This window comes from Macrosteles quadrilineatus, unplaced genomic scaffold, assembly GCF_028750875.1.
Source record: "Macrosteles quadrilineatus isolate MER2022 unplaced genomic scaffold, UCM_ALF_1.0 Scaffold_74__1_contigs__length_567022, whole genome shotgun sequence".
NCBI lineage: Eukaryota > Metazoa > Arthropoda > Insecta > Hemiptera > Cicadellidae > Macrosteles > Macrosteles quadrilineatus.
The window spans coordinates 469167-487745 of NW_026542667.1; the positions used below are offsets into that span (position 1 = coordinate 469167).

Sequence of the window (18579 nt, forward strand, 5' to 3'; positions counted from 1 at the left end):
ATGCAGTTTGTCTAAAACAAAAGTTATATAACATTGTTTGAATAACAATGTTTTAAAACACTTTTTAAGGAATGCAGTATCATGACTTTAAAAGTTATATAACCTTGTTTTAAAACAGTGAAAGTTTGTTTTAAAACCATGTTACATCTTTCCCGTCCATAGTCGGTAGAGATCAAAGGGTATTATAAAACAATGTTTTAAAACATTGTTACAGGCGTTTGGGCGTGCCGAATTTGTTTTATAACTTTATATTGCCGGTATCTTTTAATAATATAAAGCTAGACGGCCGTACTCACTCACTCACTCACTGATATAAATAACTACCTGATGTACCCGTGCTTCGCAGCTATAAGCCTAGTTACACTATAAAAGTTATTTTACAAAAATATTGTATGAAATAATAATTTATAAAATATACTTTGTATAATTTGTTTGATATGTACCAGATAAATGGGTATGTTTACACTATTTCGAAAGTTTAAGGTAATAGTCCAGTACACAAAATATATGAACCATGCACGAAGTCCGGTAGTTATACACATCAATAAATGTAATAAAGGAGAAGTTATAAAAGAAGTCTTTTCTAAAAGATTACCATTGTTTTGCCAAAAGAATTGTGTACAATATCTTCTATAAAATAATTTCCAATGTATGTCCAGTAAGAGCAAATATGAGTCAGTTGTTTAGATGAGCCGTTCTGTATGATCTTGCGAACAGCACGTTTCAACAGCTGATTAATTGTTGCTGTCATTAGAGAATGTTCGTGAAGACTAATTAGTGTGTTTATTGTTCGTGTTTACAAGTGCACCGTTGTTAATTTTTCCGTGACTTGCCTGGTCTACTCATGGAGTGGGACAAAGAAAACGTTTGTTTACTAATCGATTTATATCGAGAGAAACCTGTGTTGTGGGATCCCACCAATCCCGACTATAAAAATAGGAACAGAAAACATGACGCTTGGGGTGCAATAGCGGCGACAATGGATATGTCTCGGGATGAGGTTGAAGGGAAAATGAGAAAACTCATCGGACAGTTCAACAGAGAAAGTAAGAAAGGAAAATCGGGTTCGGGGGCTGATGAAGTAAATCGGAAATGGTTTGCGTACAAACTACTTTTATTCTTAAAGGATAAAAACTTACCCAATCACTCCCGAGAAGCTGGTTTTGCCGATTCGCAAAAAGAAACTGATGAGGTAAGTGGATTAAATTATAGCCTACATTATGTTTATTTTAAAACTCAACCCACGATAAAAAAAAACACAAGCATAACATTTGCCTATAATATATTTCATTGGTTACCTATATTTTACTACTTTTCATAATAAACTTTCCATTTATTATAAACATTATAGAGTAAAGGGCCTGTTTCTTAAATATACGTCTGTCTGTCTCATGCGTACAGAACAACTAATTAAAAACCTATGTATGTCCTATACCTAAAAAGGTAAGAATGATTTAGGCTAACGTAAATCCATGGTGCCATACCATTGAGTACTGCATGTATGTTCATTGCATTGAGTATGAAAATTTACCACTATAGATAATTTATGTACAACCAGGAAGCAACCGTACCCTTTGTTACTGGGTATGAACTTTTGGATGGGTTACAGTTACTGTATTAATAGTTGTCTTGCCACTGAACTTTGCCTTGGTCCGTTAAAAAGAAATAACTCAGTTCATCCCGGACCAATCGTGCAACTTCGCAGGGTTTCCTAGGAATTTTCTTCAGCTTCAGGAGGGTCCCACTAGGCAAACCTATAATCCTCCATTGTCCGGGAATAACATCGCCAGTTATTTGGTCCTCAGAGTCAAAAGTTCCTACCGGAGAATACTTTGACGCAGTACTTGGATTTCTCCTTAGAAAGTTGTGTAAGTGAGCACAAGCCAGTACAACTTTCTCCGCCTTATTGGATTCTAACAGTAAAGGCATTCGTATCACTCTGAAAACCACAGACAATATGCCAAAGGCATTTTCAACTACTCTTCTTCCTCTTGAATGACGGCCGTTGTATATTCTTTCTCTTGATCCTTTGTCAAAGTTACCAGGAAAACGCTTCATAATATTCGGTTTTAGTGGGAAAGCATCGTCCGCTATAAACATGAAAGGAACTGGTATGTTTGCAGGTTGTCTTCCTGGAAGAAGTTTGCTTTCCGGCACATCCAGTAACTTCTGTTCTATCCTGTTGGCCAGTTCTGTCTTTGCAAACACGCCACCGTCAGACAGCCGACCTTGATATCCCACATTAACATAAGTGAAGTTGTAATTTGCGTTTACAACTGCAAAAAACACAATACTAAAAGTTCCATTATATAGTTATAATAATCACTTCCACTTCCAATGGGTGCCTGTAGAGTGACGTGTTTCCCATCCATACTGCCATTTGTCGTTCCACTCCTTCGCCTCTGCTAACCATTCTGCTTTACAAGTGGCCATCTGGAAGAAACAAAATAACAGTCTCAGTTTGTAATACAACTGCTTAACAAGTGGTATACAATTCCATAAAAAAGAGATTGATTTAAGCTAACAAATTATTTAAGGTCTATTTTTTGTATATTTAGGGCCTCTAATTGTTTGGGAAATCTTCTGTTACAGACTGACAGAACAATTGACATTGAAGACGAGGAAGATGGATCTGTTAACCCGGATGATAATACCCTTACAGACAGTGCAACTACTATTGTCAGCGGGACAACAAAAGAAACTTTAAAGAAAGTACCGTTTAGTTATGGCACACAAACTACCGGTACCAAAAAAAGGAAAACTATGTATGAAATGGCTAATGAGGCGTATATTACAATGAAATCAATGGAAGGAAGAGCAAATATGTCAGTGCAAAGAGATGAATATGATGCATTTGGAGAGTATGTTGCACATTCTTTGCGGAATCTGAAAACTAAACATGCCAAAGTTATGGTGAAGCATGAAATTAATGCATTACTTTTCTAAGGGGAAATGGGGCATTATGACGAACCGGATCAAACAAATCATATAACTATTTTGTCCTCCTCATCAGCTACCACAACAACCTCCCCACTACCATCATCCAATCTTCTACCGACCACTTATATTCAACAACCTGAGGACAAAGGAAATTCTCCAACAAAAGATCAAGTTTGTGAATTGATCGCCTTCATGCCTTTTAAACAATAATCCTATGAAGAATTTGCCATATAAACTGCTTATTACTTGTACCTTCCAATGCATTATGTAATGTGTAATGTTCTGTGTTCTGTGTAATTATTGTTCTGTGTTAATGTTGAATTATGGTATGTATACTGCAATAACATGATATGAAACAAAGAGAAATGTTAAAAGAATAATTCTTTTGATTTTTACCTAATATTTTTCCATTTATGTTATATCTAAATAATTTCTATAATGCCAGCCGTATTTTCAAACTCACCTTAATATTGTTCTGCAAACATGTTATTATTGCTTCACACACTTCTACTACTATGTGAGAGATACTTGCGGGCGAGAAATCTTAGTGTTACTGCCAGTCTCTCCTGCACAGGTATCGCGTCTCTAAATGAAGTATCTTTCTTGGCAATATTGTGGCCAATCATTGTTAATAAAAATTCAAAATCTTCACTACGCATTCGGCAAAAGTTTTTAAAACTTCCGTCTGAACGAAGTTCATGTCCAATATGTATATTTGCATCGTATTGTCTTAGATCTTCCAGTAAATCACTACCACTGTACCGATCTCTTGCACGTAATGAAGGTCTTACCCAAAATCTTCGTTTACGTCTCATTGCACACAGTAATACACACGCGGCGGCAGAAAGTGCAGCGTCATCTGGAGAAGCCATCTTGGGAAGAGAGACGTGTTTTATAACTTTGTTTAATACTTAAAAAGATAGTAAACATTTGTTATCAAACTTTATTTTATAAGACTGTTTTACAACAATGTTGTAAAACGATGTTATAGGTTTTTTTCATTTTCTTAAAACATTGTTACATAACAAAGTTACAAAACAATGTTAGGTAACTTTGTTTTAAAACTTTGTTACATAGTGTAAACGCACCTTTAGTTATCAAATATGGTTGATCATTCAATGAATAAAATATGTCCCATACCCTACGTCATCGGAGTTATTATTATTATGTTATCTGGTATCTCTTCCTTTGGAAGAACCTTTAAATAGTTTTAAAATCATATTGGTGGATCTTTTGAAGTTTAACATTTCCGTGATTTCATCAGTATAATGAAGATTAATCTATGATTTATTTGAGAAAAAAAAATATCTGTTTGTTGCCCGGGAAGACACATTCTAACTTCAATGGTAGGTATATCCATTACAGTGTAAGTTTTATTTTTCCTTCGTCACGTCGTGTCAGTTCATATCGTACTTCTGTGCCAATGAATAACCCTTTAGCACAGTTTTGGGAAATTGATTGTGGGGTTTTAACATGTTAAATTTTTACTTGTTACTTTTTAACATGTTACATTTTAACATGTTACTTTTTAACATGTTAATGTTAAAGCTGGAATTCCTTGACATGGGGATGTCAGTTAGTTGTCTCAGCCTTATCAATTACATAAAGTTGTAAATATAGTTTCGAACCATCAAAAAGCTTCTGACTTTTCTCAGGATCGAATCAGCGACCTTTTGATTACTAGGCGAACACTATAACCATTCACCTACCCAGCCAGTTATATTAATGCAATAAAATTATGTACAGTCGAGTTATTCGAGAAGAGATTATGTATTCTTCAGTCGTGCACCGCGAAACTGCGAACATAAGAATATGAAATAGTTGTTTGGATATTTTCATTTCCTAGTATTGTTAGGCGGGATAAAATTTAAAAAGTCAAACGTTTTGACGTCATTTAATAAGTAACAACCTAATTCATAGTTTTTATTGAGTTTATCTAAACAATCATAACATTCCATATCTGATTAATCTAAAGGTGACACCCGTTTGTTAGAATTATCACCGCTCTCCCATTCGTTGTCGCCGAGTCACTTGGCGCCAAATGTATGATCAATTCCAGGACACTGCTGTCTTTGAGCCCTTCATTTATCAAGTCCGATTCGATGTGGTTTTTAACATGGTCGACAACCCTCCACCATATTGTCTTGGGAGAAAGAGTCAACTGCTTCCATGAATAAATCTTGGACACAAGAAATCTTAAAGGTGGAATTACTTGATGGTACATACTTTTTTTAATTCGCCCAGACCAGCTTAATCGGATTGTAGTTATAATAGTATGGCGGCAGTCTTATAATTTTGAATCCAAGTTGAATAGCTCTCTTGTTGATTTCATACACTGTCACCTGTGGCTTGTGTTTCTTAATAAGGCTGTATACTGTATAGCTCTTTTTTATCTGTGATCTTTGATCTGTGATCTTTGATCTGTGATCTATGATCTTTGATCCGTGATCTTTGATCTGTGATTTTTGATCATTGATCTGTGATCTTTGATACGTGATCTTTGATATGTGATCTTTGATCTGCGATCTGTGATCTTTGATCTGTGATCTGTGATCTTTGATCTTTGATCTGTGATCTTTAATTTTTGATCTGTGATCTGTAATCTATGATCTGTGACTTTTGATCTGTAATCTATGATCTTTGATCTGTGATCTGTGATCTTTAATCTTTGGTCTGTACCATGAAGACATGTTACCATGAAGAACTTCATGGTAACAAGCAGTATTTCATTGAAACATGTAGTACTTCATGGAAGCATGCAGTAATTCATGGTAATTTGCAGTACTTGATGGTAACATGCAGTACTTCATTGTAACATGCAGTACTTCATGATAAGATGCAGTACTTCATGGTTACATGCAGTTCTTCATGGTTACATGCAGTTCTTCATGGTAACATGTAGTACTTCATGGTTGTGATATATTTTAAAGTTATGCACTAGCAGAAAGTAGTGCTATTTAGTTTGTGTGTGTGGCTGCACTGTGTGTGCGTCACAGCTGATGTCTCTGAACCGGCCTCAGTTCTACGTTATCTACCAGGTTAGTCGCAGTCTTTTTCATTAGTGCGGTTCTTTTAACTTGTAGTCATAGAACATAATATTGGCGCAGTCGGTAGTCGGTGAAAATGTCGAGTGTGGGACGAATGGGAGAATTTAATCCCAGTGAAGAAGATATTTCGTCATATTTGTTGCGTTTGAAACATTATTTTATTGCGAATGATGTCAAGGCCACGAGCAAGGTTTCTGTTCTAATCACCGTGTTAGGTCCTAAAGTGCTCGCAGTGTTACGGGATGTAGTTTCCCCTGAAAAAGTGGACGAATTAGATTTTGATAAACTCGTTAAAGTACTGGAACAACATTTTTCACCCAAACGTTTAATAGTGGTAGAGCGTTATTTGTTCAATTCCCGCTCGCAGAGGTCGGGTGAAAGCATCTCAGATTTTGTGGTTGCGATAAAACATCTTTCGGCTTCTTGTCAATTTGGAACATTCCTAAAGGACGCTTTAAGAGATAGGCTAATCTCGGGAATTTCCAATGAACAAATTCGGCAAAAGTTATTGTCGGAGGAAAAAGATTTTGATAAAACTTTAGCGTTGGCGCTTACGTTTGAACAGGCAGACAAGCACACAAACATGTTTCTCAGCAAACAGGAAACTTTTCAGGATGTGAACAAGTTTCATGTTAGGAAAACCACGTGGCCTAGGGGTGGCAAAATGAAAGAAAGTGAAGGTGCTACGAAATTTTTTAAGTGTTACAGGTGCTTGAAGACCGACCATAAGGCTAACAATTGCCCATATGATAAATATAAATGTCATATATGTTCAAAAGTGGGTCACCTAGGGAGGCCAAGGATAGAGGTAGTAAAGCTACTGGAGGTAAATATAAAGTGCATCAGATGTCTGAAAGCCCTAGTGAGGAATGTGAAGAGCTAAATTTGTACAATATTGGGCTAGGCCTAACTGACCCTAACTCTTGTTACAAGGTAAGAGTAGCCATAGAAAATGTAGACTTAGACATGGAGATTGATACAGGATCTGCTATCACAGTATGTCCATTTGAAGTGTATGAAAAACATTTTTCTCAATTACAATTGACTCGTAGTAATGTAAAATTACGTGCCTATTCTGGTGATGAAGTTAAGGTAGTAGGCCAAGTAGATGTTAACGTGGTTTATGAACAGACAAGCTACATGTTGCCTATGACAGTAGTGGATGTAGATAAAGCCAATGCACCGTTGCTTTTAGGTAGAAATTGGTTGCAAAAAATAGTTTTGAACTGGAACTCTATTTTTTCAAGTAAGTCTAGTGCAGTCCAGACTCATAAGCTCTGTACACAGTCTAGGCCTAGTTCTCGAGGCCATGATGTTTTGGCAGAACCTAGCCTAACCAAGGTCCAAGTGCCTAAAGATGTTGATCTTTTGAAAAATAAATATTTGTCTGTATTTAAAGGTAAAATTGGTGAAATTAAAAATGTCACATAGCTACTATGCTCACATAGTATTGAGAGAGGGGTCAACTCCGAAATTTTTTAAATTTAGGCCAGTGCCTTTTTCGTTACGCCATAAGGTTGAAGAAGAGTTACAGAAGATGGTGGATGACGGTGTAGCCTATCCTGTGACTAGTTCGGAGTGGGGCACACCATTGGTAGTCATACCTAAACAACAGGGAGTTAGGTTATGTGGTGATTTCAAGGTTACCTTGAATCAGGTAATTCAAAATGAGCATTACCCTTTGCCTCAACCTGATGATATATTTGCGGCACTGTCGGGATGTCAGTTCTTTTCAGTGTTGGACTTGCAGTCTGCGTACCTACAGATGCCTGTTGCGGAATCGTCTCAAGAGTTATTGACGCTAACAACTCACAAAGGGTTGTTTCGACTCCGGCGTTTGCCATTTGGACTGTCTTCGGCCCCCGCTTTGTTTCAGGCTGCCATGGACAAGATTTTGTCAGGTTTAAGCGGTACGGTAGCATACCTGGATGATGTCATCGTAGGAGGTTCTTCACGCCAAGAAGCGTACTCTCGTCTGGAACTGGTACTACAGCGTCTAAGTGACTATGGGGTCAAAGTTAATGAATCCAAATGTAATTTTTTACAGTCCCAGGTGGAGTATTTAGGTTACCGCCTGTCAGCGGAAGGAATTAGCCCGCAAGTGGGTATTCTTGATGCCATCCGGAATGCACCGGAGCCTACTAACAAAGATGAGCTGCGTACCTACATAGGCCTAATAAATTATTATGGCCGTTTCATACCTAATCTGTCTGCCAAGTTGAGTTGCTTTTATGATTTGATTAAGAAAGATGTGTCCTGGAAATGGACTAAACAATGTTCTGATGTTTTTCAGTTGAGAAAAACTTGGGTATGTGATTCGCACATACTGGTTCACTATGATGTTAATAAGCCGTTAGTGCTAACTTGTGACGCAAGCCCTAGAGGAGTTGGGGCTGTTTTGTCTCATATTATCGATGGTGAGGAAAGGCCTATTGCCTTTGCCTCCAAGTCTTTGAGTTCTAGTGAGAAAAATTATTCTCAATTACACCGAGAAGCTCTTGCATTGGTTTTTGGTGCAAAAAAGTTCCACAAATATATTTATGGCAGGATGAATGTTATTTTGCAGACAGACCATCAACCATTAACAGCCATATTTGGTTCTAAGAAAGGAATACCTAGTCTTGCCGCAGCACGGTTGCAACGATGGGCATTGATATTATCGACCTACAACTTTGAAGTTCGGTATCGAAAAGGATCTGAGGTATCACATGCGGATGCATTGTCAAGATTACCCCTACCCATGGATGAATCCCTGGAATTGGAAGCTAACTGTGTCGCCCATGTGGAGGAATGCTTGGAGGTATTCAACTGCCAATTGGTGAGTGAAAATCCACTTACTTCTGTAGATATAGCGAGATGTACTGGCAGAGATCCACTTTTATCTAGAGTCCGTGATTTTTTGTGGCATGGCTGGAGAGATGTAAAAGACCCTAAGTTGACTCCTTATTTAAAGAGGAAGGATGATTTGTCCATTGAGGCTAATTGTGTATTATGGGGTTCTCGAGTTGTAATTCCTGATAAACTTAGAGACAATGTGCTTCGGTTGTTACATGACCAACATCCTGGTATTGTAAGAATGAAAATGCTCGCAAGAAGCTACGTTTGGTGGCCTGGTCTTGAACCAGCGATTGAGAGTATGGTTAGATCATGTCATATCTGTCAGAGTTCTCGGAACTCGTCTGTGAAGGTTCCTTGCAGCAGTGGCCTAAGTCCACCAGGAGGTGGCAGCGTGTACATATTGACTTTGCTGAGGAGCCTACTTCTAGACAACAAATGCTTGTACTAGTAGATACGTATTCTCGGTGGATCGAGGTATTTTTGATGAACTCTACTACCACTTCCAGTACAGTTTCCCGTCTTCGAACCCTGTTTGCTTCTTATGGGTTACCTGAAGAGCTAGTTTCTGATAACCAAGCTACCTTTACTAGTTCCGAATTTAGAGAGTTTTGGCTAAGAATGGAGTTAAATTTACGTTAACACCACCCTACCATCCTGCTTCCAATGGTTCTGCTGAGCGCAGTGTTCAAATTGTCAAGAAAAATCTACTTCGACAAGTTTTGGGAGAGAGTGCCACAGGTTCCATTACCTTACAGCACAAGTTGGACAATTTCTTGATTTCGTATCGTAACACCCCTTGCTCTGTAACGGGGCTCACACCAGCTGAGATGTTCCTGAATTGGAAGCCTAGGACGAAGTTAACCTTACTCAAGCCTAACTTGCAAGAGACGATACATCGACAGATGGATCGACAGAAGAAGTATGTGGATAGGAGTAGAGGAAAGTTCCGAAGTTTAGAGGAAGGAGAATTGGTATTGGTTCGAACAGTAAGGAATGAGAAGGTATCTTGGGTGCCAGGGAAGATTTTACAAAAGCGTAGCCCAGTAACTTACATTGTGTCATCACTGGGGCGCACACGGGTTTGTCATGCTGACCATCTACGAACCCGGGAATATTCCCTTCAAGAAGAGGAGCCTACTGTTCCACCCATCCGGAGTTGCTACACTCCAGGAACACCCGCAAGGAGGAATGTAAATGAAAAACCAGCCTCTCCGGAGAAACAATCGCCGCAGAAGAAGTCCACGTCAGACGAACCACCAGTGGCAGAACTTCAGCCTCCCGTTGTGCAGTGCAGTCCGCCACAACTAAGACGTTCTGACAGGACTGTGAAGAAGCCTGCGCGGCTTGATTTGTAGGCCTTAGCAAAAGTAAGGCACAGAAGAATTTTTAGTTTATTTTATGAAGCAATTGATTTTGAGTTACAATAATTATTAGGCCAAGTTTTATTTAAAGTACTGTTGAGTTTGGCCTACCAGGTTTTTAATTTTTATCTGGTCAAGTGAAGAATCACCAATTTTTAGTTGTGGCGAGTGTGATATATTTTAAAGTTATGCACTAGCAGAAAGTAGTGCTATTTAGTTTGTGTGTGTGGCTGCACTGCCAACGCAATGTCGTCACAGCTGATGTCTCTGAACCGGCCTCAGTTCTACGTTATCTACCAGGTTAGTCGCAGTCTTTTTCATTAGTGCGGTTCTTTTATAGAACATAATAATGGTAACATGCAGTACTTCATGGTAACATGCAGTACTTCATGGTATTATGCAGTACATAACGATAACATGTAGTACTTTATGGTAACATGCAGTACTTCATGGAAACAACCAGTAATTCATGGTAACTTGCAGTACTTTATAGTAACATGTAGTACTTCATGGTAACATGCAGTACTTCATGGTAACATGTTCAATTCCCACTTACTGTATTAAAATTAGGGAGCTTAAAAGCTGTAAAATATGAAACACTTTGCTGAAATGATATATTTATTTACACCTTAGAAAACTAACATTCATTTTTGTAATTTAACTACTGGTTGTCAGTTTTCCTATCAATATCAATCCTATACACATGTACAAACTATAGATACAAAGTAATGATACAAAATCTATCAATAAACACAACAATCACAGATTATATTCTCACAATTAATCCAATTTTAAGTATAACATTTAAAAATATATATTCCTTAGTAAAAATTAAGAGTACCTAAGTAAATTGTGTGACTTAACTTTCATTACAGTTATATAATTAGAATTATATTATATTTGGAGTTTCACAAAGCTTATTTGACAGTGTAGGAACTTAATTTCTTGGCGAATATTAATTTTTAATTCATTATAGTAAAGGACCTGGTAGTGAAAGGATGTCCTTGTTGAGGTGGTAGTATCTGGACACAGAACAAGCGACGTTAGCTTCGGCTTGACACGTACGACTGCGTTGGTTGAACTTGGTGGTTGGTCCAAACCAGAAGTGGCTCTTTAGTAACCTGAAAAAATACAGAATGATAGCAGTCTAACTGAGAGAGACAGGAATTAAAGAAAACTTGTACTTTTCATTAATTTGAAAGACGCCTTTATACACATTAAAAAGGCTCTGGAATAAAAAATTACTTGGTCAATATCACTCAAGCAATTTTAAAATTCTAAATTATCTTGATATGTTGATACGTTAAAACGTTCATAACAGCTCTACAAGGGCCTTTACAAGAACCAATCAAATTAAATAGTAAGTAATAGTAAGTTCATTTTGATGTATCTCGAGGCCATAAACACTATGTGTCCTATAAAATGGTTTATGTTACCTTTTGCGTCAAACGATCCTTGATGTTGTAAATGTTAACTACAGCTGTTTCGTGCCGCTGGGGCACATCTTCAGGTTGTCGAGTTATTTGGCCAAGTTAAATTTGTGTTATTGAAATGTTTTTGTATTTGTGTATTTTGTGTGATTATTAATTTTGACAAACTCATCCAAGGATAACAGCTCTTTTATCTTAACGCCCAACAACCTGAAGATGTGCCCCAGCGGCACGAAACAGCTGTAGTTAATATTTACTACATCTGTCACCTGTGGCTTGTGTTTCTTAATAAGGCTGTATACTGTATAACTCTGGTTTCTCATGTCTGGAGTATAAGAATTGCGGGAATCATAGCCATTCAACCATTTCATCCTTCCGTGAACCTGACGTGGGCGCTTTTATTGGCTAATACGTGAACATCTACAATCGCGCCCCATGGTAAGTTGTAATAATGGCAAGGGGCTTTGTCCATTACAATGGTCGATCCAGCTAGAATCGATGATTTTGGTGATGCAAGGTGTTTGTGGCTTTTACGATGCTCTCCATAAAAAAGTCATCCACCAGTAGGTAAAAAAAACTCATCGGTAATTTTTCCTCTGGTAACGGAACCAGAAGACCTTCCTTTTTCGTGAATGGAATGTCTTTCATCTCAATGGTTGCTCCAGTTTTGAGGTTTTCTTCATAATTTGGGTCGTCATCTTCAGACATCAAATCAAACGCCATATCATCCAGATTATCGTTGTCTGGGTCGTCTGGGGATTCTCGTGGAATTCTTCCACTTCAATCTCATACTTTTCGAAGAGTTGATACTACTTTACTTTGAGCCTGTAAAGTAAAAACTGGTTAATTAAGTGCAATCTGTTTTTAAACAATGAAGTCATTTCCTATGTTAGCAAAAATTGTTTTATATGTAGAAATATAAGACATTATTACCCAGTGTTTTTACCAAAAATATTACATTATATTGTAACATGATAATTTCGAGGCGAAGGACAATTAATGAGACTTTTTGACAGACAATGCTTTTAATTATTAGGTGTAAAAGGATTAGTGACACAAATTACGTCACAATCAGTTTCACAAATTAGGGACACAATCCAATTTAGTCGAGTAAAGTTATGCAAACACCCCAAAAAAATTGCTACAAATGATTTTTTGTTGAATTTTACTTTAATAGATACCTGTAATGAAAATATAAAAGTCTAGGAAAATCGGGCCACCGGAAAGGGTAATTTCCAAGATGGCGTCGAAGATTAATGTAAAAATAAGTAAATCAAGGTATCTTGAATATTTGTTAACACATATCTTTGATTTTCAATCTAAATAACCATTTAACACCACAAAATGATGTACACTACGTGCAAAAAGACATTAAAACCTTATTAACATAAATATTCTAACAAATATACAATGCATTACAATGTTGATATAGTAAATTGGATACTCTGTTAAAACTTGTTCAACCGTCTTCGTCTTCATCTAACTCTATCGAATATGAATTGTTCTGCACATCGTCACGCTCTTCAAATTGGCATGCACCACAGGCTGTTGTGCAAGGAAGGCAATACTTTCTTCAGGAACATCTTAAGGTTTTACAATTGGTAGAACAGTTACAATGAATGACCTTCAGGAGACTCTGGCGCAGCACGCTTTATTGTAATTATTGGATAGAATCGGTTGTTCTGGATCTTCCAGTCCCACTTTAAAGGATAAACCTAATTTTCCTTTCCCATCCATACCAGAATCTGGTAATACCCTCTGCGACAATGCAGTTTTGAGGCACATTCAGACGGCGGAGGTGATTCCGGCGTTACCACAGAAAACGTACTACCGGTATAGTAGTACGTTTTCTGTGGCGTTACGAATTAAGAAGCTGTAACGACCTTTTATTGTATATATTGTATCGCAATTTTCCTATGAAACCATTACATGTACCATCATATAAAATGGACTTGGCCTTACAACCAAGGTCATCAATGAGCTTTGTGGTCTGGTTCGTAGTGGTAAATACTTTGGTACATGATTGTAAGGTAAGGACCCCTTTTGACATTTTCTGGAAACACATGGGAATTTCACTGTGGAAAGAATACATCATTTGTCTGCAGAGTACATATCTATCATTGGCAAATACCTGACAGACGATTTTCCTGGGTACCGTATTCATTTCCTTTATAAATAGTGTGTATCGAACCATGCCATCCTAGGGTAGCCAATCTGGACGACAGTTCCCACAAAATATCAATCTTCTTGTTACATTCAGGGAAAATTAGGGGCTCTGTAAAACTTATGTTTTATGAATAAACCTATTGTTTTCTGAAGATTAAACAAATATCGGCACTTTCGATAATACAGCAATATTCAACTCAGCTGAATGACGCCTTGCTATATCTAAGACTGTCTTCTGTCCTGGTGCAAGGTTACACTAGTATGGTCTTGCCTGGTGTAATGGCAGCTATCATTTCCATTCCATGAAACGTTACTTTTACATCGAGAGTTAATATATTGTGGTCAACATTTTCTGCTGCTAATAACAAAGCTGAATATTTTATTTCAGTGCTATTCCCATGTTTGGGGCAATAACATTAGCAGCATTTTTTCCAAATCTTTGCACTTCACTATACGACGAGCAGAACTCCAATTTATTTAAAGTGCCTATTTAGAAATCTGGTCTTGAATAAATTATGCATTTGTACAGAAAGGGATAAGTGTAAAGGATCAACTAGCGCTCGTTGGCGGACTTCCTGAATAATCGACTGACCGATGCCAGCAACCTTTTGATGTTTGACTTTTCTAACAAATGTTGTTTATGATTAAATTCTAAGTGATTCACATAAAATGTAATTTAAAGCCGACTGAATATTGATGTCATCTATGGTGGGGGTTTTCTCTATATTATGTTATATGATTGTACCTTTCCCTTAATGCCACTTTTTTAAATATTGTTGCTGCTTCAATTATTGCTTTTTACTTTAACCTTCATGTGTTCGCTTCAAGTGTAGTTCTATATCTTTTTTTTAATGTAGGCTATACCTTACGACAACTTGTATGCACCTTATTTCCAGGGACCTCTACTATGGTGTTCCCTCTTCGAACACTAGCCGCGTTTATTCCACCATTCGGTGGACATTTTGACGCACCTTTTTGTCTGATTTCAACCACTTCGTATTTAACGATTTAGTTGTTTGTAAAAATTGGGCGATCTGGCTGAAAATCGTTATCAGCCATAATATACAGAAAATTGCATAAGAGCATCATCAGGCCTAGTCAGTTTTTGATACGAGAGAACGAAGGAATACATGAATGATAATTATCCACTAAAATTATACTCTAACGGATTAAAAACTAATTTAAAGTAATAATACACATTTAAATACCCCCGCTGCAGCAAAACCTGCAGTCTTAGCAAAATTCCATTTGCCTGATTGGATTTACACTAAAATGTCTCCTTAAAAACATCACATTTATTCCCTATATAAATGGAATTCATTTAACAAGTACTTAGGTTTGCTGCAACAGGGAGGGTAAAAATGTGTTTTTGTTGTAAAATGTTAATACTGTAGTTTAGTAACAAATGAATGTATTTTCCAAATTCGATCAAAATATGTTCATAAACAAGCAAACTACAACAGTTGACTTATTCTCCATAAGAATAGCATGGGAATTTAAATTTACAATTTTTTTTTTAATTTTTTCCGTAACCATTAGGCTAAACGCAACCTTACCATTAGTAATAACGCTTCAATATACTAAATTATTTGTTTTTTTTACATTCACACCAAATTGAAAAACAATCTGATAAGAAATGTGCTTTTTATACAATAATAACTTTTTAAATCTGTACTTTCTGGCAAATTTAGGCGCCATCTTGAAAATAACCCACTTCCGGGATTCCGATTTTCCTAGACTTTTACTATGTTTTTTAATATACCAATTAGATTAAATTAACGATACAAAACCATTTGTAGCAATTTTTTAAGGTTGTGCAATACATTTTCTTATTTTGACTCGTCTAATTACAAGGAGGTGACACAAGTATCACTAATACATAATAGAATGAAGAAAGTAATCCAATTCTATCATATATCTCTAGAGTTCGTTTTATTTCTATACTTCGATCCAATTCCCTCACGTGAGCCAACTGCCAATCCACGGATCCTGTGGCACTGCAGAAGTAGTTTTTGAAGGCGTCTCTTATTTTGTAAGCTAAATTAGTTGCGTTACCTCTTCTTGCAGACAGTTCTATTACATTTCCAGTTGGCATGGGAAGATTCTCTTCTTCTCCTATAACATGTAACATCTTGCTCTTGATCGCACTTAAAGTTTCCTTAATAATTTTGCTTATCCAGCTGTAACATATCCGGAATTGAAACGCTAGGGAAAGAAAACTTTCTCCTGTTGCCAAATACCTGGAACAATAGTTATTTGTGCAACTAGTAAGAAAAGTGAGCAATTGACTCACTCGAGAGGAATGGTTTCTTGAGTGAGGCAATTGTACTTTGAACTCGAGTTGCACATTATACTTTTCCTACAGTTACCATAAAACCATAACTTGTTACCATAATTTATAAAGAAACATAACCTATTTTTGCACAGAAGTGAACTTTTAATATAACATTTAATGTGAAGTGACAAATACAACAGTACAACAGCTGACCAGCTGATTTACAGCCAGTGCTGCCAACGTATTTCGCGCGCATACGACGTTGCCTGCATGTTACGTGCTCACTATTTCGTGCCTTCACGTTGCAAATCTGGAGTGAGACAAAGTAATTAGAGTGAGACAATGTTAACATTGTCTCACTGATGAGCGAATTGGCCACTTTGCTTTCGCAAATCAGTGAGAGAACATGTACATTGTTAGGTAACTGTAGGAAAAAAATATTTTTATAATTTATACTAATGTTGGTGATAATAACAATTATTTTAATCTATTTTTCCAGTTGATGAATGTAAAATGAGATGGAGAACTATACGAGACTCGTACAAGAAGAATTTGAATAAAATTAAAGCCAACAGTACTACTGGATCTCCTGCATTCCCCAAATCAAAGTACTTCAGCAAAAACCTGCAATTTTTGGATGTCACATTTAAGGGAAGAAAGTAAGTACAAATCATTATCTAACGTATTCTTACAACTCTATAAAGTATATTTTCATCACTCTGTATTTGAAAATAGCCCATTTGCGTAAAGCTAAGATATTCGAAAATCTACAATTTCCAAACACCAAAAACAATAGTGATCAGCTGAAATTTCCTGACATAAACACTATTTTCGTTACATACACATTACTTTCCCTACACAAACAATACTTTTCCTAAAGAAGTTATAATCAGATGAATTTTACACTAAAATTAATTGTACAGCCAATATATAATATACTGTATATATAATCATGATATATAATCTATAATATTATCTATAACTATATATAATATAATTAGTCGAGTCAATCCGTACGAGAACCCTAAAAAAATTTCTTTAAATTGTTTTATTGGTTATTTTGACTTAGAATTATGACGTGTATTTTCCAGGAAAAAAGTCTAATGAAATCGGAGTCTCGGAATATTTTGGTCAAATGTGTCCGTTAGCAAAATAACTCAAGCAAAAATGATCCGAATTCGATGAAATTTGGTACAAACATGTAAACATACATTTATTTGAACGAGTTCACGAACCAGCATGATCGGACCATGGGAACAGGGGTTTATGGGGGGTTTTATGGGGTAAAAATTGGTTTTCCCCATTTTTGACCCTAAAATCGTAAAATTTAGCAATTTATTTTGAAACCATTTTAGGGCTCAGAAAAAAAAACAATTTAGAATAATGAAGCGTTGTCATGGGCCTAATACCTAGTTACGGAGAAAATTCAAAAAAAAAAAAAAATATTTAAAATTCCTATGTTATTTTTACGGAGAATAAGAAAACTTGTTGTAGTTAGCCTGCATATGAATATATTTTTATCAAATTTGGAAAATGCATTTGTTTTATACTAAACTATTTAACATTTTACTAAAAACTCTTTTTTTACCCTTCCCTGTCACAGCAAACCGAAGTACTAGTTAAAGTAGTGATATTTAAATAGGGAATAAATGTGATATTTTTAATGTGATATTTTAGTGTAAATTCAATCAGGCAAATTTAAATTCGCTTAGGGTGCAGGTTTGCTGCGGCGGGGGTATTTTAATTTATGATTATTTTTTGCTTGAAAAATGCAATAATAGGTCTTAAAATAAAGATCACAAGCTTGCTAAAATTCAACATACATATTTTATTTACTTAAATAAATATCTATACATTTTTAGCCCGAAAGGATTTTTTGAGAAAAGAATAGGCTTGTATTAATAGGGAATCTGAGCTATCATAAAGCCACATTTCAGCCCAGTCGGACCAGTAGTTAATGCGTGATTGAACTTCAAACAAACAAACTGTCACATTTATAATATTAGTAAGAGTATAATATAGTAACACTTTCTTGTGGTTAGTAGTAGAGCATCATACAAATAATAATTCATAATTTTCATCATGTTATACACTCACTGTTTTGATCACTTTACGAACTGTCACATTGTTCTTCAAGCTGGTAAAGTCCACAAGCTGTAGTACAAGGTAACCCATACTTTGTTGCAGGAGCATTGCAAATTCTTGCAGCTAGTAGAGTAGTTGCAGTGAACAAATCTTAAGAGAATCTCTGGTGCGGCACTTTGGGTCATCGAATCGTTTTTATTGTTTATTTTTTCCAGCAGAGCATCTCAACATGATTTTTTTACATTAATTGAAAAAACTCTTCAAATGAATAATAGTTCTTTTCTTTTTTTAGCAGTTGATTCACTAGATTTATGAAATAATTTTGGTTTATTTTACTTTTTAATTTGGTAGGAAAATGATTCAAAAATTTTGATCTCATGAAGGTTTCCTTTTTTTAGTTTTTCATAGAAGCTGAGATTGATAAATTTAGATAAATT

At 36.2% G+C, this 18579-nt stretch overlaps 1 protein-coding gene across 1 annotated transcript; it reads left to right on the forward strand.

The window, feature by feature from the left end:
• Positions 1 to 844: 844 nt before the first annotated feature.
• On the forward strand, positions 845 to 2946 carry LOC128981993 (uncharacterized). Its single transcript, XM_054401024.1, has 3 exons — positions 845 to 1192; positions 1806 to 1868; positions 2593 to 2946. The coding sequence occupies exons 1-3, from the start codon at positions 845 to 847 to the stop codon at positions 2944 to 2946; spliced, it is 765 nt and encodes a 254-aa protein (XP_054256999.1).
• Positions 2947 to 18579: the final 15633 nt, after the last annotated feature.

Bases quoted from the DNA above. Each gene is read 5' to 3' on its own strand.
- LOC128981993 (XM_054401024.1), top strand. From the start codon at position 845: ATGGAGTGGGACAAAGAAAACGTTTGTTTACTAATCGATTTATATCGA. The intron at 1,193-1,805 runs GTAAGTGGATTA...TTTGGTCCTCAG, and splicing joins CGCAAAAAGAAACTGATGAG to AGTCAAAAGTTCCTACCGGA. The intron at 1,869-2,592 runs GTAAGTGAGCAC...CTTCTGTTACAG, and splicing joins ATTTCTCCTTAGAAAGTTGT to ACTGACAGAACAATTGACAT.